Source organism: Rousettus aegyptiacus, unplaced genomic scaffold (assembly GCF_014176215.1).
Source record: "Rousettus aegyptiacus isolate mRouAeg1 unplaced genomic scaffold, mRouAeg1.p scaffold_m13_p_5, whole genome shotgun sequence".
NCBI lineage: Eukaryota > Metazoa > Chordata > Mammalia > Chiroptera > Pteropodidae > Rousettus > Rousettus aegyptiacus.
The window spans coordinates 2,639,336-2,659,528 of record NW_023416308.1 but is presented as its reverse complement, the minus strand read 5'-3'; the positions used below and the strand labels follow the sequence as shown (position 1 = coordinate 2,659,528).

Below are 20,193 nucleotides of genomic sequence, written 5' to 3'. Positions count from 1 at the left end.
ACTTACAGAGAACATGTTTGTTCTGCTTCTAAAAACCAAAGTCTTTTTCGCAAGGCAGCTGTTCAACCGCAGAGCCCCACCCAAAGGTTTGACCCTGGGGAGAGCCTGCACCCCAGCACAGAGCGGGTCAACCGGCACGGCCCCCCGTGCAGCGCCCAGAAACGCCCAAGGAGGACGGGCAGCACCTGAGCACCGGGAGGCACCGGGGAAAGGTCCAAGCACACAATTGACCCAAGCGGCATCTCCGGGGAGCACGCGGGCCCCGCGTGACGCGTCCCCAGGACAAAATCCTACCTCCTCAGAAGTCAGTCTGCCGACTGCACCCACACAGCACAACGTCGTTCCTTAAAAAATAGTAATTATAGCCACACGGGTCTACGCGCCTTGTCTCTGACCTTTCAAATCCTCAAAACAGTCCTAGCAGGCAGGGACGATTTCGGTCCTCTCCTTACACGATAGGGAAACTGAGGCCCAGAAAGGCTCCATGACGTGCCCGACCGCTCGCTGGCAAGCGGCCTTGTGGTGGGGGGGGGGGGATGGGGACCGAGCCACAGGAATCCCTGCCCGTAACCGCTCCGGCCTGCTGCCTGTCTAAACGCGGAGAGGAAATTACAAGGCTGAGTTCTATAAAAGCTGTCGATATTCGACCACTTTTGACCTACAAAGCTGGCGGAGGCCTGACAGCCACCGCGGAGCAGCACACACAGAAAAGACACGTCGCCGTGCATGTCTGCAGCCCGGAGACGAGCCAGGGCCCCAGCGGAGGCCGAGAGGGGCCGAAAGCGCGGATTAGAAGAGCGAGCGTCTGGCTGGGCAGGGGCCGCCTCCGGAGAGGCGACCCGGGTGGCCTGGAAGGCAGCTGCCAGGGTTGTTTGTTTGTTTGTTTGTTTGTTTAAGTGAAAGCCAGCCACCCGGACCAGGACTCTGACCTGGACTCTGACCTGGACCGGGCGGGGGAGAGCATTCCCACCCTCCCCCCTCCCGCCCCAGGCCCCGCGAGGTCCCGGCCAGAGCTGTGCTGCAGGACCCGCGGGTCCCCGAGGCACGGTCTCGAGCCTCCTCCCCTAGGGATCCAGTTTCACTTAATTGCAGGCTTCGGGTTTCTGGACACAGGCCTCTGCGGGGCCAGGCGTGGGCCATTTTCTTCCTCTCTTCAATAAAGCCGCAAGAAAGCAGAGTGCGACTTCGTCCATCTGCTCCGAGAATCTGGAACACCTGCCCCTTGGCGACAGGGCCGTGGCCCGGGAGACCCCGCCCTGGGGGAATCATCCGTCGCTCATCACGGGTGGCGGGCAGGCTGGGGACACATTTTTCTTCCTGGCCATGCCTTGGGGTCAGCTATTCCCGTCGGATTTGAAGAAATTAAGAGAAAAGGAAAAACGTCCCTCCCTCACGCCACCCTTTCGCCCCCATGGCCGGCTGCTTTCGGATGGCTTTACTTTTTTATTGTTTTTCTGCATTTCGTCTTCCCTCCAGCGCGGCCGTTTACCGTTTGCCGGTCCCGCTTTTCACACTCGCCCTTCACCTGGCTCCAGTCCGAGACGCTGCACTTGCCTGATCCCCAGGCCGCTGGCGGTGGAGACGGCCCACCGTCTAAATGACCCCGTCCGTCCTGCTCCTGGAGCGTCTGTCGCTTCAGAGGAAGCACCACGGAGGCCAGCGTGGCGGAGGCAGGCGCGTGCGGAGCAGATCGGAAAGGGAAGCTGAGGGCACGGACTGCTGGCACCCTCCCACTGGCTGAACTGGTCACAGGAGTCACCCGGGGTCACCCCGCACGTAATTCCCACAGGCACCCAAACCCCCCGGACCTGGCCCGAGCCCCGGGACCCGGGAGGGGTTCCTGAATTCCACTGGGCTCCTCGACACCTACTGTGGGGCCCCCACCTCCATCCGGGCCCAGTGCCCTGGTGGAGACGCCCAGCCAGGCCCCGGGGCACGGGGAAGCATGTCCCCAGCCCCCCCTGACCGAGAGCGGGCTTGCCTCGTCGGCCTAACAAGCAGGCCCGGGTGCCGGGCGGTTTCCATGGCCACGGAGACACCGCAGCAGTGCCGGGTGATGCTCCCAGAGGGTCTTCTGGCAGGGCCCGGAGTTCAGGATGGGGACAAGCGGGGACCTCCGAGGCACGCCCTCCCCACGGGCACCGTGGGGCCTGGCCTCTGGGACTTCTAGCTGACCGCAGCTCCCAGAGAGGTTCCCCTGAGCCGCAAAGAAAACTCCTCTCCCCACCCACCCCCTCCCCACTGCCCTCCGGACTGGCCTGCCCAGAAGTCACGCCAACGTAGCACACAGCGGCTGCAGGGGAGCCGGCCGGGGCAGAGCGGCCTCCAAGGCAGTGAGGAGGGTCCGGACTTCGTGTGAGTGGTAGGACGCCCTGCGAGGCCCTGAGTGAGGTCGAGTCACTTGCCTGCTGCGGCCTCCCCAGCAGCTCTGTGCAGAGGGGGGCCTGGGGCAGGACACCCGGGAGGAGGCTATGCGGGCACTGGACGACCCCCACATCTCTGGCCTGTCCCTCACACTCTGGGAGGAGGCCCAGAAAGCAGCGGGTCTGAGGTGAGGGAGGACCCAGGGCCCAGTGGGGACAGATCGGGTTCGAGACCCCTTTGGGATTTCCATGAGCCACGAGGACTGAGGAGCTCTGCCTGGCCCGAGGGGCGGCGCTCTGGGTCCGTGAGCCGTGGACAGAGGGGAGAGGGGCCAGGACACAGCCTGACGCGTGCCTCAAATGCCCCCTCAGCTCCCCGTGCCTCGCCACGCGCTGCGAGCTCATGGGTCATTCATCACCTCATTTCACTGCTGGACAAGTCGAGGCACCCACGGCCTGGGTGCCCGTCCTACCCCGCACGCACCGCCTGCGAGAGGCAGACACAGGACCCAGACCCGTGGCTCATCGGAGCCGGGTTCGTGAGCCCTGAAACGCAAACACTGGTCACCAGAAACCGGGCCGGCCCCGGGAGGCGCGAGAGACTGGCCCCCACGAGCCCTGGAGCCTCCCAGCCCCCGGCACGGCCGTAGGTCTCACCGGATTCCACCCCCCGCAGCCTCCCCCGGGCTTCCGTTCTCCCCCGCGGCCTTCTCAGCCCAGAGGAAACATCCCAGGTCGACAGACGGAAGCAGACACGTCCGAAAGCACCAGCTCGGCGTCCCCCGCTGTGGACACACCCGCGGGATCGCCACCCCAACCATCAAGACCCCTGGCCTCCGGCCCCGGATACGGAGCAGGCTGAGAGACGCTCCACCCCGGGCGAGCTCGTCACCTGCCCCAATCCGGGGCCTTCCCTCAGGCCAAGGGGCTCTCATGGAACACAGGCCTCCAACAGGGACATCTTTCAAGGTCCGAGTCACTCGCTGTCATCTTCCCAAGACTGGCCCAACATGGACATCCGAAGATCCCGCACTGACCTCGGTGAGGACGCTCCACGGGCCAGGCCTGGGTCCCTCCTGGAATCTTCTGTCCAGAGCCCACCCAGCCACCATCCACAGGCACTCGGGGTAATAGGCATGGAAACACCTTGCAAAGTGTTTTCTTTACTCTTGCCCACTCATCTGCCCCACTCCGGCCCGCCCCTCTAGAACTGAAAAACTTTCGGAATGCAAACAATAAGATAAAATCAGGCGGCAAGGTCAAAGCAAAGGGAAACAAATCAGGGCCAAACTAATCTGAAATCAGGATGAATTACGAAAAACCAAAACACAGACGAGACCAGCCTGCTGAAGGCAGGCTATATAACTTTGGCTCTGAGCTTCCTACCAGCCAAAGCGAAGAGGGAAACAAGATGAGTTGTGAGTACCTTTGCAAAAATTGTGAGAACTGGAGCACGGTACAACATCGCGCTGTACAGGAGGGATTTTAGCCTCGAGCATCATATGAGGCCGAAACTCTTGCCACAGTGAAAACCCTGGAAGGATCACGCTGAGTCAGCAAGAACGAGGCAGCCCTCTGTCGGGGCCGGAACTGCGCTTTCTGGAAAGGACCAGAGAATCAGTACGGTTAGGCTCCATGGGCCTTCGGCCCAGTCGCGACTCGGCCACACAGAGGGTCCGGAAGGAATGGGCGGGGCTGCGTTCCAACAGAGCTTAATTCCCCAGATGCCAGAATTTGAATTTCGTATAATTGCACCTGTCGCAAAACTGTCTTCTTTTTGTGTTTTCCAGCCATGAAAAAAAAAATGTAAAAGCCACTGCGCAGATAGTCATAAAATTAGGAGTGGGCTGGGTCTGGCCGCAGTCCGCGGACCCCCTCGCTCTGTTGCAGAACGAACTCGAAGACGCCTCACGAGTCGGGGAAGGGGAGCCAGACGTGACTGTGGCGGGGCACTACTTAGGCGCTCGTCCTTGACGGGAAGGCACACATCCAAGTCCATCTGCGGAGGGCACCGGCCAGAGCATCGCAACGGGGACCCCGCCCCCGGGGACAGAAGCTGGGGGGGCAGGAGGTTTCCCCAGACACACAGGGGGTGGGACAACGGTTTCCACGAGCCTCCTGTGCCGGAGGGGGGACGGTCAGGGGAGGAAGTACAGACGCCGAGCGAAGGGTTCCCAGAAGGCCCGCACCCGAAAACTGGCTTTTTTTGGGCCTCGAGTCGACAGAGAAGGTGAGGCACTAAATAAAGCCACACTGCCCTACAGGGACGGTGGCCACGAGCCACCTGGGCTGTTTAAATTTGTTAAAATTAAGTGAGAATTAAAATTCCATTCCTCGGCTGCACTAGCATCACTCTGAGCGCTCGATGCCACGCGGGGCTATGGAGATGGTGTTGGACGGGGCGGGTCTAGAATATTCCCCAGCACAGAACGGTCTGTCTACTGGACGGAGCTGCTCCAGAGGCTGGCGGGGGACGGGGCAGGATGGAGAGACTGGAGATGTCGGCAAAGTGGGGTCAGAAAGGGCGGAGGAGCCTGGCCCCGCCCTGGGGAGCCCTGGGGAGCCCTGGGGAGCCCTGGGCTTTGTCTGGGACACAGCACCGGGGGGGGGGGGGGGGGGCGGGGGGAGCAGGCTGCCAAAGCGCCAGTGCTACACACCGACACCAGGCAGAGAAAGAGGAAAGGCAGACGCTGCGAGCCGGGCCCGCTCCACGTGGCCTCCATCCATCATCCAGCCCCGTGCCATCCGATCGGGCAGCCACGAGCCCTGTGGCCACATGTGTCTATTTAAATTTAAGTTAATTAAAACGAGACGGAATTACCAGTGCGGTCACGCCAGCCCCATTCCAAGTGCTCAATGGCCACATGGCTTGGTGGCTACAGGGAGGGACAGAAAAGATCTAGAACGTTTCCTGCCATCGAGAGAAACTGACTAGACGGCACTGCTCCCAACGACCCTCTTCCCCCTCCCCTTAAGGATAAGGAAACTGAGACCCGAAGGTCGGAGACTTCACTCAAGTTATGAACCGATGGACGCAGGATTTGAACCTGAGCCTGACTTCGAAGGAGCCCTTTCTAGAACCACCCCCCGGGGAGGTCCCCTCTGTCCTGCCCACCAGGAGGGGAGCGCGCAATAAGCCCAGGCCTGAGGCTCAGGAGGAAAGACGGATCCATCACAGCATCCTTCCCAGCAGCCCTTGCGAAGGAGGAAGGGGTCATGTCCATCCAGCCCGGGCGTGAGGATCCGGGCTGGACAAATTCCACAGGCAAGCCTTCTCGCTCCAGAGGGCTGAGTGGCTCCCGTGACAATCGTCATGACACTGGATCCTGCCAACAAGTCAGAGGCATCATCATCGTCAGCAGCCCCATCTTAGAGAGGCTCAGAGAAGGTAAGCAACTTGCCAAACAGCTGAACACAACGCCCAACACTCACGCATTCTGCCCCTTGATCCTCCCCACTACCCCGCAGGCTGTGGCGATGTGACTATTTTACAGACCAGGACGCCCAAACTCTGCCAGAAGCAGGGACAGCCGTAGGCTAAACTGGGGAACTGCAGGGCTCAGCCGGCTGCCACGGGGCAGATCGCGAACTGAACACCCCCAGCCTGCGCTCCCCTGTGTGTTTGGGATGCGGCTTTGCGGGTCTGCAAACCAGAAGACCCTTCCTGCAGAGCTCGCCCGGACCGACTGGCCGTGGCAGTAGGTCCTGCCGGGCACAGCAGGCTCCCTTTAAATAGAGATGACAGGATGATTTCAATCATCTTAAGCAAAAGTCACACCACGGTGAGACTTTGGGCTCGCCTGGCGCCCCTGACCTGTGGTGTGCCCTCCTCTGGAGAATGGGGAAAGCCGTGTCCTCCCAGGACCTGTCGAGGTTCCAGCTGCAGAGGCCCCCAGGCCCGCAGGCCAGCGAGGCCCTCACCTGGCGCAGGTTTCTGCAGCCCGGCTTTCCGCCACGCTAAATAATTCAAAGCCATGTTTTCATTTCCAGATAAACACAGCCCTGTCGCCAAAAGGAATGCCAAATTTGCATGAATGTTTAAGATAAAATGCGACTTCAAAGAAACGCCAGGCCTGCCTCTGGCGCTGTCTTCCCTCCTCAAACAAGTTCTCCGGATCCCGCCCCCAGGGGCAAATACCTTTAGGTGTTCAAATAAGAAACATAATTTCTTGATCCCTATCCTCTAGAGCAGCTGCACAGAGCAGGTCTGCAGTAAATTCCTGCTGCACTGGGATGACCTTGAATAACCCCAGGTCTCACCACATCCAAACTGTATGATCTTGGGCAAGTCATTTAACCTCTCTGTGCCTCCACTTCACCATCTATAAAGTGGGACCACATCACAGCAATGACCTCACGGGGTGCTAAGGAAGAGTCAACAAGCGGATTCCCGTTGGCTGCTGAACCTGGTGCATAGTGAGTGCTTTCCGTGTGTGCGCGGGCTGTTATTACTACTGCGTTAGATACGTGCACACAGGAGTTTCCAGCTCCTAGACCAAAAGTTAAGGTTGGTTGTAAAGTCTTCTCCCCACCACCAGGACCCTCGAAGGATATCAGATGACCCAGGGACAATGCTTCCCTGGGAATCCCCGTTCCCACCCATGAGACAAGGCCTTTTAAGATAACACCAGTGGCCTGGTCTTCCAGAGGCAGCAGCCCAGGCTCAGGTCCCCTCCGGGTCCCCTCCCCTGGGTTCCTGGAGCGGGAGTTACCAGCTCCTGGGAGCTGAGCTGTTTCCCTTGCGAGGAGCCCAGTCTCAGAGGTATCACCTGGGGAGGCTGCTGTGAGCTTCGAGGATGAAGAGGAAACAGAGGGATGGGTAGAGACACACGCACACACGCACGCACGCACGCACACACGCATGCACGCACGCACACACGCGTGCTCCTGAACCCCTACTGCCAGGGGCGGCACCCAAGGTGGGGATCGTCGCTTTGGGGAGCTGCTGGGAAGGGAGGGTGACAGCCCAGCTCTCCTGCTTCTCACAGACAAGAGCCCCCTCAAGCTGTGTTAGGCGGAGGTGCGGACCCCCCCAAGAAAAAATCTCAGCGAGAACCACCAACTTCGCCACCCACAGGCCTCAGGTGGGGGGCGGGAACAAACAACCAGGCGCAGCCCCACCTGGCGGTGGGGGGCTGGGGGAACGGGCCGGCCTCCACGTCCAGCCTGAATGGCAAGCCGCCGGGGGCCGGGACTCCTGGGGCGGCTTTCCCACGCGCCAGCCAGCGGGTGAGTGCCCGCCGCCCACCCGCACCCCCTGCGCCGGGAGAACGACCAGGCCCTCCCCAGCGCGGGGCTTTCCAGCAGTTAAATTCGCATTTGCAGAGCCTGAGAAATCTTCAGGCGGCTAGTATGAGTGTTATTAATTGGAGAAAAAGAGCAGATTATGCCAAATAAATCCTTCCCACGTAGCCAAACCTTGGCCAGAGGAGGGAGGGGGTGCGCGCAGACCCACGAGGGGTCTCCATCCCTCACCAGGGCCTGACAGCCACATTACCATTTACATGGATTCATCAATAGTATTGATCCCCCAGCAAGCGTAAATAGCTCAGTGGGAAGAGGCCAGGTCTGGGGGCCGCTCGCTCCCGCCCCCACGTCTGGGTACCGCAGACTCCCCGGGCAACCGGCGGCGGCGGCGGCGGTAAATTTCCAAGCAGGGACATGACAGCCGGCGCGGAGAAGCCAGACAGCGCCCCGGACGCCCTCGTCGCCGCCGCCGCCGCCTCACTGCGCACCGCCGGCTCCAGGCCCCTGCGCCTGCGCGCGCGCTCAGCGGACTCGGTCGGTGCATCCGTTCAATGGGCAGAAGGCATGCCCTGCCCTTCTCCATTCTCAAGCGGAAGAGCCGAGGGGGCGGAACGAAGGCCCCCTCCCCTCACTAAATGCCCCACGCCCCAGGCGGTGTCTTACTCGAATTCTGGGCCGCTGGGTTCAAGGCCAAGTTTGAGGAGCCAGGAGTAACAACAGCGGCGAGGGACTCATCTGCAGATACCTTCCCCGTGTTATTACCCTCAGTTCCCACGACGACCCCCTAACCTCGGCACCGCTCCTGCCCCGCGGCGCAGATGGGACACCTGAGGCACTGAGGGGTAAAGGGTTTGTCCGGGGTCACGCGGTGGGTAAAGTGGCCAAAGTAAAACTCGAACCCAGGAAGCGGGGTTGCAGGGCCGGCTATGACCGGCAGGCTATCCCAGCTCACACCTCTCTCCCCCCAACCCCCAATCAAAAAAAAAAAGAAAAAAAAGGCCACCCACGACGACGTACACAACAGGGCCCGAGGACGCCCTCCCAGCTGGCGCCCTGCCCCGGGAGCCCCTCAGATCAAAGCCGCGAGACCTAGATCTGGTTTAAAAAGGGCAAAGTCAAGGCCACAGACAACACAACCCAACGTGCCCAGAACTCCCCCCACCCCCCACACCACCCCCCCATCCAGCCCACTGGGATCCTCTCCCCGTCCCCCCTCCCTCCCTCCCTCCCTCACACATCCTTCCTCCAAATCTGCAAAAGGGGAAAAAAAATAATCATAATAAAACCAGCTCTCACCAACAGGGGAGGGGGGAGGAGGAGGGGGAGGAAGGGAGGAGGCTGAGCCGACAGAGAGATCCGCCTCCGCCGCCGGCACCAGACTCTCAGAGAGCCGGAGCGCGCGACGGGCGGCGGGAGGACACTCGCTTCCCCGGAAAATAAACCTACAATGTAAAAATAACGCCGGGCGCCCCACGCTAATTGGGCCCTGGCGACAGCAGCTCACAGGTACAGCGTGTCTCTCCCGCCGGCCCGCCTTGCTCTCTCCCTCCCTCGAGGTTTTTCCTGCAAGCGTCCCGGGTGGAGAAGGCGCTCCCCACAGGGCCCCCCCCACTCCCAGCAGGTCTCTGGGGATGTTCCCCCCATAACTAAGGCTTAGGGCCCCCGGGTCCAGCTCTGAATTCCAACTTCCCAAACTAGTGGCATCCCAACTATCCGCACAGCCCGGGGGAGGGACCAGGAGGCGGCCCAATGAGGCGTCACCGGGCGCGGGAGGCAGGCCCAGACACCAGGAACACCGGCCGCGGGGGAGGGGGAAACAAGAGGCGCCTCTCCCCGGGGTCCCCCCGCCCAGCGTTCTCTGGTCCCTTGCCCAGGAGCGCTCGCGGCCAGCGTCGCCCCCCCCCAAAGCTGGCAGAAACCCCCCCTCCGCCATGCGCCCTTCTACAGCAGCCAGGCCGGGGAGCGGGGGGGTGCCATCTCCAGGAGCTCCCCAAACCCGCTCTACCCGCTGAAAAATAAGGCGCACTGTCTCTCCCCAAGTCTGGGGCTGCTACGGAAGGAGAGAGGCGCATGGCGGCCATGCCCCAGGGCTGGGGCACACGGTGGGGGGCTGCCTTCCTTACTTCCAGGACGCCCCCCACGCCACTTCCCCCCTTCCCGCCGCCTCGCTGGGGAGCTGGAGTTCCCCTAAGTTCCCTGACGCCCCCACGCACGCGGGCTGCAGCGACGATGGGGCGCCTCGCTCCCCAGTAGGCCACCCCCCGAGAGCGCCAACTCGGGAGTGCAGGGGCCCCGCCAACTCCGCCGCGTGCGCCACCCGCTCTTCCACGGATCCCCCGGAAGCGCGCCCCGCGCCTCCCTCCTGCCTTCCGCGGGGACCCCCGACCCCGACTCACCTCGCGGAGGTGGCGGCGGCGGCGCCTGGGCTCGGGGTGCGCTCGGGCCTCCCCGGCGCTCAGGCAAGTGGCGGTGCGGCTCGGGCTGGGGGCGCGCAGCAGGCCCGGCCTCCAGCCGGGGCGCAATCCTCCCGCCGCCGCCTCCTAGGGCGCCGGCCCCGGATCCCCGGCCCGCAACTTGGCGCACATCGCGGGGCGCAGGGCGCGGGCGCACGGCTCGGGCGGGGCGCGGGCAGACGCGGGACTCCGGTGCGGCCCGGCCTGCCCGCGGCTCCGCTCCCCGGCGGCGGCGGCGGTGGCGGCGGCGGTGGCGGCGGCGGCGGCAGCGGCGGGAGGGGGAGGAGGGGGCGGAGCGGGAGCCCGGGAGGCGGCGGCTCGTCCTCCCCGCTCCCGGCTCCCCGCCCGCACCGACGCTTCGGCCCGGCCCCCTCGGGCGCCTTAAAGGGCCCGCGTCGCCTCCGCGGGTCCTGCGCGCACCCAGTCGCGCGCGCGCGCGCGCGCTGCCACACAGACACACACACCCTTGGGCGCGACGCCGAGTTTCTTTTCAGCCGCTCCCTGAAGGAGGAAGGAGGGGGAAAGCACCTCCCCATCCTGCCCCCTCCTCCCCAGCCCCTGATACTTCACTGGAATCGCGGTTCAGCTATTAAATTGTAACTCGTGAGTGGCCGGTGGATGGGGAGGGGTCGCACAGAGAGGGCCATGCAAAGGGCCTTTTAGGGACACACACATGCGCAGGGACACGCGCGGTGACCCTCACTCGGGGGCCGTAGCACACAGTAGGATGCTGGACTCTTCACCCGCGGATGGAAGATGCAGCCCAAGTGCACGCGGGGAACGCGCAGCTGCCCCGCAGGAGCGCAGCGCGGCCGCGGCTCCAGGGTCAGCTCCCCCACGGGTAACCGCTGGGGCACGCACACGAGCTCACACACGGGCGGTTCCACGCACACTACGATGTCCGTTTCATGGGGGGGGCGATTTGTGGCTATTTGTTTCCTGCCCTAACACACTAGGGACGTCAGAATGTGTTGAGTGAACCGCCATTTGGGGACATTCAGGGACGCAGTGTACAGACGCGCTGCTGCAAGCCTGTGGCCGGGCAGCTTCGAGCGCAGTCCAGGAGTCCAGGCCTCACCGCGCGCACCGCGTGGACGCTCGCCCACGCGCGCGCGGCGCGCGCGGGAGCCCCACTGGCTGCCCCGACAACTGCGTGTCCTCGTCTGCCCCCTCTGAGGTGGCCCTCCCGAGCCAGGGGAGATCTTTTAAAACAGCAGAGGGTACTGGGACCCCCAGGCCTGGATCCTTCCTCCTCCGCTACCTTCCTCTAAGATGTTGGAGAGTTTGAATTTTTTTTTTCTTTTTTTCAGTTCAACTTTCCTTTTTTGGAGCCATCTCAGCAGATTCGGTTCTGCCATCTGCCAACATCTGAGAACCCCCCGGGGAGTGGGGAATGGCCGCGGAGGGGAGGCGGCGGCTGGTTTCCAGGAGCCTGGGCGGTGCTCCCGCTGCCTGCCCGCAGGCAAGGGTTACCTGCCCCCCCCCCCCTGCCATTCGTCCCTCCCCACGCCCTCAGGCCCTCAGGCTGCTAGTGCTGGCTGGGAGGGCGGAGCACCTGGGGCTGACAAAATCTGGAAAAGGGAAGTGTGTGTGGAGCTAGGAGCAGTCTGCAGTTTGGAACAGGTCAATGTCCCCACCAGCTGCCCAAGCAGACCGTGGGAATCTACAAGCAAACAGCCAGACCTGCAGAAGGAAGGTCAAGCCTGGCCGGAGGTGGGGGGCCTGGGGGAGGAAAGGGAAGGCCGGAAGAGGGGAGCCCGCCTCAGCCCACTCCCACCAGGCAGCCTCCTCACCACCCCCCACGTAGAGTCACCTGAGATTACTCCTGGGATTTGCATCTCAATGAGATTCCGCCCCAGGATTCGGAACCGGAGGAGGGTGTGGGGTATCTTCAGGCGTTCCTTCCCCCTGCCCCTGCCGGCCAAGGGTTGCCTTAGGGCTTTGGCTGAGGCTGTGGACACAGGAGGGGGTCAGGAAGGGGGGGGCGGTGCTGTCAGCTTTGTGAAGTCCCAGGGGTCACATCCGGATGGACCACATTGCAGATGGAAACGCCAAGACAAGAAAAAGGCTTTTTCTGTAGAATGTTCCCTCTTTCTTCCCCACTCTGTCTCTTTAACTATGAATCTTGTCCTTGCGGGCTGCAGGGTGCACAGGGTACACATTGTAGGATCTCATGATTCCCCCCCCCCAAAACCTTCAGACATTTAGGGGGCTGGGATGGATCCCACATTACAGATAGGGAAACTGAGACCCGAGCAGATTAAGAAGCTAAACTGCTAGACTTACTCAGCAAGTCCAGATGGGTGCTCCGAGCCCTGTCTCTGAAGGATGAGGCCCCCACCCCCAGACTGGCACCCCACCCCCCTAACTGCTACTCTGTGCGCTATTTGCTCCTGGGCTCTGTGTGGCAGCCCCAGAAATGGGAACGACGGCTTTGGAAAATTGCCAAGGAACACTGCCCACGCGGCGGAGGCCCCGAGCCCCAGGGACGCGGCGAGCTAAGAGCTTCCCGAACAGCTCTTCGAGCTTTCATGAGGGAGCAGCTTGCAGTACGCCCATTTCAGAGGTGAAGGGACTGAGACTGACCGGGAAGTCACCCAAGGACGTTGGGCAGCACATACGGACGTAGCAAGTGGCCCCGGCCAGACTGGAGCTGGCCGAGGGATGTCACATGCATCCAGGGGGCTCTGGCCTCTTGGGAGCGAAAGCTGACCCGAGGCAGTCCCCCCTTGCAGACATTCAGCTCTCTCCTCCTACATACATGGCAAGCCCTCGAACTCATCGCTGCCTCAGGACCTTTGCACTCGCTGCTCCCTCTGCCTCGGATGCCGATCCTCTGTCGTCAGGCCCTGGCTCACTGTCGCCACCTCAGCAAGGCCTTCCCTGACCCTCTAGCTAAAACCCCCAAGACACATGCTCGCCATACCCTATCTGTTTTCTTCACCGTTTTTCACCACCTAAAATTATCTTGGTGGGCATGTCACTTACATATTGTCTTTATCGCCAGTTCTGGTGATAGAAGCTCCATGACAGCAGAGACCTGATCTGACTCACTGCTGTATCTCCAGCGCATAGTAGGCACTCAGTTACAATGTGTTGAGAGCGAATGAACAAGTGAATAAACAAATGCACGCAACATGGGTGAGAAAGAGGCTGGCTGTCGTCAGGTATGGCCCTGGAGCATCCAGATGCCAGTGGGGACACTGGCCCTGCGCCCTGTTTTCCAGCACTCACTCCTCTGGCATGGTTCAGAGTCGAGCCTTTGTCTCCCTCCGTGGGTCTCAAACTCTAGGTAGGCAGGCAGCTCCCAGGGCGCCGCCAGGACCTGACACCAGGAGATGCTTATTCAGGCTGACTGAGTCAGTATTCCAGCCACTCCAGAGGGCCTGAGCCCAAAAAAGGCCCCCTGGGCAGGCCTCGACACATCAGGCATCCAGAAGGTCAGACTCATTCTCCAAGCATGGTGCTCTGAGCCTCCTCGATGCCAGGTCCCCCGAGAGCCCCCAACTGGTCAACGGGGCACAAGCAAAGTAAACCCCTCACCCCCCGGGCCTGACCTGTCGGTGACAAGCCGTGAATATCCTGGGGAAAGTCTCACGAGCACGGCAGAACTGTGCACACAGGAGACTTACGTCTATTTTTCATGATTTTGACTTGCTTTGAGACGGGGCTGCACACTCAGAAGCCCTCCGGGCCCGAGCTGAGTAAGAGAGATGGGTGGGGCCTGCGTCACCCCCCAGCCTGTCCCCAGGCTTTCCTCAGTCATCCTGTTTATAACACAAGTGTGGCCAAGCCAAACACCGAATGCCTGGGTGGGCCTCAGCCAGCAGGGCGCATGCTGCTTGTGACCCCTGCAAAGCGGTCCCTCCCAGGCCAGTTTTCCACTCCATGTCATCCCACCCGAAATGGGAGGGGGACGGGGTGGGGCCGGGAAGTAGGAACGTCCTTAGTGGACCAGAGGGCCGGCTTTCAAAAGCGCAGGCTGGAGGAGGAAAAGCCCGCGTTCAACGAATACACTCAGCGTCCTTCATTCCGTCATTTCCAGGACGTGCCTACTGTGTGCCATTTCTAGGACGTGCCTACTGTGTGCCAGACACTGTGGAACAGGAGAGCAGCCCCGCCCTCGGGAACCGGGGCCCAGGGTGGAGCTGACACTCCAGATGTGAAGTTATGTCAACACCTGTGTGCGAAGAGCCCTTCGGAGACATAGCCTGGGGTCCAAAGAGCAGGTGAATTTCAGGACACAGAGGTGGGGGAGGGGACGGAGCTCCCTGCATGGGAGTCCAGGGACACCTTCCGGTCTCACAGTCCTGCAAAGATATCGCTGAGGACGTCCCTCGGAGCCCCCGGCCCCCCTCGCCCCTGCCACAAGAAACTGCACTGCTACCCCGGCTTCCTCTGATGTCTGCGCCTTTATTTATGACACTGTGTGCACTTCAGAAAGAAGGAAGCAGGGACCGAGATCAAACCCCCGTCTGATAGGCCTGATTATCTCTGAAGATAAACAACTCACTTTCTCCCAGGGCCGCACCTCTGGGGCATTCTCCCGCCCACCCCTGGGCTTCTGCTCAAGTCTTCGCTCTCAGGCTCTGGCAAGATGGGAACAGAGAGGTGCCTGGTGACGGGGAGACACCCGGTGCGGTCGGCGGGCAGGGGAGTGTCCACACTGATCCTGGGCTGGCCTCCAGGGCGGCAGGGGCGGCTGTGGGCCAGCCGAGAACGGGCTGTGCGTTCCGATGGGGGCGCAGCTCCAAGTTGCATTGTTCAGCACGAAAGAGCAGGTGCAGAGCCGTCTGCATGGTGCGGTACGTTTTGTGCAAAAAAAAAATGGGGGGGAGGGAGGGGGAGTAGATGCACATAAACGTGCTACCTACGCATGGATACTTCCGGAAGGGTTTTCGTTAATCCAGGAGCGCCTACTGTGCGCGACGCACCGCCATGCTGGGTGCCGGGGATTCGGCGGTGACCGGGACAGGCGAAATCTCTGCTCCCCTGGAAGGCAGAGGCGAACCCAATAAACGCAGTACGCACTGTGTCAGGTGGGCTCTGCTCTGAGGAAAAGTAAATCCGGGACGGAAGACGGCGAGTGCGGGGTGGGGAGCGAGGGAAGGCCTTGCTGAGAAGGTGGCATCTGAGCACCCGCGTGGAGGTGAGCGAGGGAGCCGCACGGAACCGGGCACCGGCAGGACGGGCGGGGGGCATGGCCCGTGCCAGAGCCCTAGGGCGGGCCCGCACCTGTGCGTCCAGGAACGAGAAAGAGGCCGGAATGGTTAGAAGGATGGAGCTGGCCTGAGGAGCGGGTGTCGGGGGAGCTTGGGAAGTAGGGGGCCATGCCATGCTGATGCCAGGGGGTCGCCTCAGGGTGCGGCGGTGTGTGGGGCCGGGTCGAAGCTGGGGCATATCCCACCGGAACTCCCTGAAGACACGTAATGAAAGTTCCCTCTTTCTTTCTCTTTCTTCTTCTTCTTTTTTTTTTTTTTTTTTTTTTTCAAGCTTGGACATCTGGTTTTGGACATCCCTGCGTGCGCTTCTGGATTTTTTCTTGCGATTCAAGGAGACTTCCTTTCCGGCATCTTTGCGCCACATTTGCTGTTTCTCAGCCTCCCAGAGAATGTCAGGAATTAGCCCCTGGGTGGCCTGACCTCCCCGTGGGGCCCGGGGAGCCAGCAGACGCCCAGCTCTCCCAGGCCGGTGGTCTGTGTGGACTAAGACGCTGGGAGAAGCCACACTGTGGCGGCTACGGCACCTGGTCCTCAGAGCACCTGGCCTGGACCGCCCTGCACACGGGCCCAGAGCTCAGGCCCCTGGCCCGGGCGAGATCAGAACCCTCGGGCCTGTCCATGGCTGGCGACACCTGCAGTCTTGGAGTTGGGCGTGTGTCTGTCCCTCCTCGGTCCCTTCTAGCTTCTGCCCGACAGAGCCAATGATAATTCCGACTTTGAAAACATCGATACGGCTAGTTTCCCTGGCTCAGAAGGGCCCTCCAGCCTCCCGGCCCCGTCGGGAACCACAGAAAGCCCAGCACTCGTGTGCGAAGTGGGTGGGGGCAGGGCCTGTCCGGCAGGCGAGAAGTAAGTTAAAATGGAAAGAATGCACAGCTCGGAGTCAGATCTGGGTTCGGTTCCCAACTCTGACACCTTCCAGGCACTCAGCGAACATGTATGTCTTAGGCTGGCCCCGGGGCCCAGCCGCGCACGGCACTCACGTGGAGCCGGCTCTCTGGCAGGCTACGTCATGGTCCCCCCCTCCCCGTCCTGGCTTGCCCCCCGCCCCGCGGCAGAAGCCAACCAGTGTGCGTCCCCGACTCCCTTGCAGCAAGGGTTCTGTATGGATTTCAGTTCCAGCAACCATACATAGTACCAGATTCCTGACCGAGTCCACAGCGGGGAGAGAGGGGCCAGCCGTGGGGCTGGGTGGGGCAGCCTCTGGAACGGGCTTCCTGCGCAGGCCAGGCCGACCAGCCCTGCAGCGTGTCTCCGAGTGTCGTGCCTGGACACTCTGCTGCAGCGGCATCGGCCACTGAACACCCTGTGTGGAGTCCCCCAACCCCCGGAGCCCACTCCCGCCCATGCAAGATTTAGGGAGTCAGAAAAGAAAGAAGCAAAGGAAGAGTGTGGTTAGAAATGGCGGTGATCGCCACAAAGGAAGCGGCCTAGGGAGGGCTGGAGGGAAGAAGGAAGGGAGAAGGGCAGAGGGAGATTAGGTGACCAGGGAGGGAGGGTCTCCCTAAGCAGGTGACATTTAAGATGGCATCCAAAGGTTCAGGAGGAGGCAGCCGGAAGGTAAGGGAACGGCATCCATGTGGAAGGAACAGCAGGTGCAAAGGCCATACCGCGGCGAGTGGCTTGGCGTGTTCAAAGGACGGACAGAAGACCGGTGTGGCTGCAGTGTGAGGCTGGGCATCGGTTTTCCCCATCTGCAAAGTGGACTGGACTCCCTGCCCAGCCAACTTCAAAGGTGTGGTCGCAGGAATTCAGTGAGCTAAGACAGCCAAACGCCCTTGAAAATCCCAAAGAGCGCTTCGAAATCGTTAAGGAGTGGTTTTCAAAAGCTCTTTCTAGGATGGGCCCGGGGCCAGCCGAGCACTTCACAGGGGACACGGACCTGGATAGGCCGAGCAGCATGATGGTGAGGGACACACACCCTGAGGCCAGACTGCAGGCCGTGTGACCTTGGGCAGGTCACTCGACTCCCCTGAGCCCGTTTCCTGACCTGTAAAATGGAGAGCAGACCCTCGTAGGATTACGGCGAAACGCAAGCGAGGTAATGAGTGCGAAGCAGGCAATGCTCTGGCCGCAGTAAGCGCTTGACGAGCCCCAACTATTTACGGTGCCTCACCGGGGCTCCCACGCCTGATAAGATCAGAACCACCGCCACCCCCACTTCACAGCTGCGGAAACTAAGGCTCAGAGAGGCAAACGGCCAGCCTCAGCCGCCGCCTGGGAGGGGACTCGCGCTGAGCCCAGCTCCACCTGGCTCTGGACCCCCCCTCCCCCACCGCACCATCCCGCGACATCCAGGCGGGGGTCACCGTTCAGACTGTAACGTCCGCTGCTCAGAAGAGGCACCAATTCCAGAGATGGAATAGACAGCCACGGCAGGTATGGGGGTGACGCCCCCGTACCCAAAACCATGGCTCGCCGGCCCCGAGCCCCCAGCCCTCGCACCCACGCTCTCCCCGCCCCCCGCCGCTCCTCGTGGTGCGTGATGACTCGGGTCCTCGCACTGACTGCCCCCTCTGCTTAGAAGGCTTTTTTCCCAGGTGGCCGACCTCCCGTGTGCCTTTAACGAAATGTTATCTGCCCGCTTTTTCTAAAACGAGCCCCTCTCCAGAGCTCCCCATCCCTCCCCCGCTTAATCCCAGAGCTTATCACCCAGAGACCTGAGACCAACTCCCTGATCTCATAGGGACCATGTCTAGAGACAGGCATCTAAGAAACGAACCCGCACGCGATGGCACATTGTAACTTCAGCCAGAGTTGAGGAGTACAACGTAAAGCAGAGGGCGGTCAGGGGCAGGGGCGGCCCCTTCGGGAGGCGACTGTGGGGCATAGACCTGAGGGAAGAGAAGGTCGGCGGTCAGGATGTCGACGGAAAAGGCGTTTCCGGCTGGGCGCTCAGCACGTGCGAAGGGCCTGGGGCGGGCGGGAAGTGGGGGACCTGGCACGCAGGAGCGCCCCGGCATGCTGCAGCGGGACCCCACACATCCCCTGTGGAGAAGTCTGGGGAAGCCGTGAAGGGTCTCCCCCGACCGGGGTCAGGACAGGTCAGGCTTCAGAGCAGTCACCCCTTTGAGCAGCACGAGGTGGGGGGGGGGGGCTTGTGGCGAGAAGTGACGTGTCAGGACGAAATGGGGGCCGGAGAGGCTCAAAAGGCAGGCGGTCGGGGACCCGTGCCCCTGGCATCCCGGGAAGGGAGCCCCGCGGGGCTGGGCGTGGGGGCATGTCTGGGCCCGGCCGAGGGAGCCTGTCCCTACCTGCGAACAGTTCGCTCTGGCAAACGACATGGAGGAAAAAGGTCGATCTGGGCTCCCCGTGATTCCTGTGAAACTGTTTATGGAAAACTCGCACTGGGGGTGCAGGGCCGTCCTGCCCTCACGGCCCCCGGAGGCCCGCCACGCGACGACGGGGGTCCCGAGCGGACGGCCCGGCCCCGCTCATCCCATCCCTCAGCTTTCCTCACCGATCCCTGCCTCGGTCTCCCCCCCGTGAAATGAGCATCGCATGAGCCCCTTCCTCGCGGGGCGGGCCTGGAAAGCGAAGGAGGGGCTGACATGAAGCCTTTCGCGCAGTGCTGGGGCGGACGTTTGCCACGCCTAGTATCTGCCCCCGCACGCCGAGTATCTGCCCCCGCACGTGGGCCCTGCGGCCCCTCCACTCCGCCGGTTCGTTTAACAGATCTGAACCGAGCAGGTGCTGTGCGCCAGGCGGTGTTCCAGGAGGTACGGCAGCGCCCGGGACAGGTGAGCATCCCTTCCTGCGGAACCTGACAGTCATTCCGTCACACCCATCACAATCCAAGCGACCGAAAGCCCGGGACGAATCAGCTTGAACAAGAAGACCTTTTACTATTTCGCATATAGCAAAAAATCAGGAAGAAGGGTGGTTCTGAGTATGGTTAATTAAGTGCCATTGTCACAGACCCCCTCCAGGCTCTTTCCACTTTTCTAGTTCCCCATGCTCAGCCCTGTTTTCATCCTAAATTCCCTCATGACCACAAAAAGGGTGCCATTGCTTCAGCTAAGATATCCAGACACAACATCCAGTATGTGAAGAACGAGAAACCTTTCCCCAAAGTCCACCGTGGCCCTTTGCTCATGTCTCATTGGCTAGAACTGTGTCCCACACCCAAGGCCTCACCAACCTCTGGCAGAGGAAATGAGACCGATCGATTGCCTGAGACCAATCCGGATTTCTCCCCGGGGCTGGGGATGGGTCACACTTTCCTGAGTCACATGGAGAGGCATGGGACCCTAAATAAAATCAGGGTTCCCACAGCAAGAAAGGAGATAATTGCTTGGGCATCAGATGGCCCGGATTCAAATCCTGACTCTGCCACATTCCCTCTGAGCACCTCTCTGGACCTCGGTTGTCTCATCTGTAAAATGACGTCCTCACAGGACCTAACTCGCAGAGTTGTGAATGTAATGAGCCATGCACGCAATGCTCAGCACTCGACGGGCCTCCACCACCGTGGTCTTGCCTTCAGCCCACTCCCAAGGGCAGGGCCCAGAACTCAGCTCTCACTCCACTGCTGTGACTGCAGGAGAGTCTTCCCTGGTTTCTCCCCAAACTAAAACAGAAAGTTGCTCAAGACGACCACATTTCGAGATCCCACCCTAGAAGCTGGTAGGGGAAGGACAAGTGGGAACCCTCTGCCCAGAACCAAGAGTGGGGAGCTGGACCGTGCGCCCAGCGCACAGGACCTCTCTCGCCTCGGCCGTCGTCAGCCGCCGCTGACAGGTGACGGAGCTGAGACTCAGAGAAATGGAGCAAGTGGGCCCAGGTGACCCAGAGCAGGGGAGGAGACGCAGGGCCTGAACCCCGATCGGCGGGCCCTGAGGTTCAGCCTGCAGATGTGCTAGTGAGCCCCGCACAGTGTTCTAAACATCTTATTGGCCAAAATCGGGT

General features: G+C 61.6%; 2 protein-coding genes across 27 annotated transcripts in view; one reads left to right on the top strand and one right to left on the bottom strand.

Moving 5' to 3' along the window:
* Positions 1-20,193, bottom strand: part of NCOR2 (nuclear receptor corepressor 2) — a 255,049-nt gene that overhangs the window by 165,737 nt on the left and 69,119 nt on the right. For 17 of the 22 annotated variants that reach the window (XM_036221355.1, XM_036221368.1, XM_036221372.1 and 14 more), the window contains exon 1: positions 10,007-10,301. The exons of 1 other annotated variant lie outside the window; for it this stretch is intronic. The gene's annotated coding sequence lies outside the window, so the exon portion shown is untranslated. Of the gene's footprint in view, positions 1-8,273; positions 8,735-10,006; positions 10,303-20,193 lie in introns of those variants that run through there. 4 more of the 22 variants (XM_036221362.1, XM_036221361.1, XM_036221364.1 and 1 more) reach the window with 2 other exon arrangements.
* On the top strand, positions 8,945-14,873 carry LOC118602914. 5 transcript variants are annotated; one of them, XM_036221384.1, is made up of 4 exons: positions 10,397-10,904; positions 11,374-11,776; positions 12,475-12,629; positions 14,109-14,873. In XM_036221384.1, the coding sequence occupies exons 1-4, from the start codon at positions 10,813-10,815 to the stop codon at positions 14,227-14,229; spliced, it is 771 nt and encodes a 256-aa protein (XP_036077277.1). In that variant the 5' UTR covers positions 10,397-10,812; the 3' UTR covers positions 14,230-14,873. The 5 variants fall into 5 exon arrangements, 2 of the variants coding, with proteins under 2 accessions (XP_036077277.1, XP_036077276.1); XR_004950990.1 differs by lacking the exons at positions 10,397-10,904; positions 14,109-14,873 and adding an exon at positions 8,945-9,116 and having other exon boundaries at positions 11,374-13,203; XR_004950989.1 differs by lacking the exon at positions 12,475-12,629 and having other exon boundaries at positions 10,397-11,759.

Coding starts and splice junctions, on each gene's coding strand:
- LOC118602914 (XM_036221383.1), top strand. CDS start 10,813: ATGGAAGATGCAGCCCAAGTGCACGCGGGGAACGCGCAGCTGCCCCGC. Junction 10,905..11,373: donor CAGGGTCAGCTCCCCCACGG/GTAACCGCTGGG, acceptor TCTTTTTTTCAG/TTCAACTTTCCTTTTTTGGA.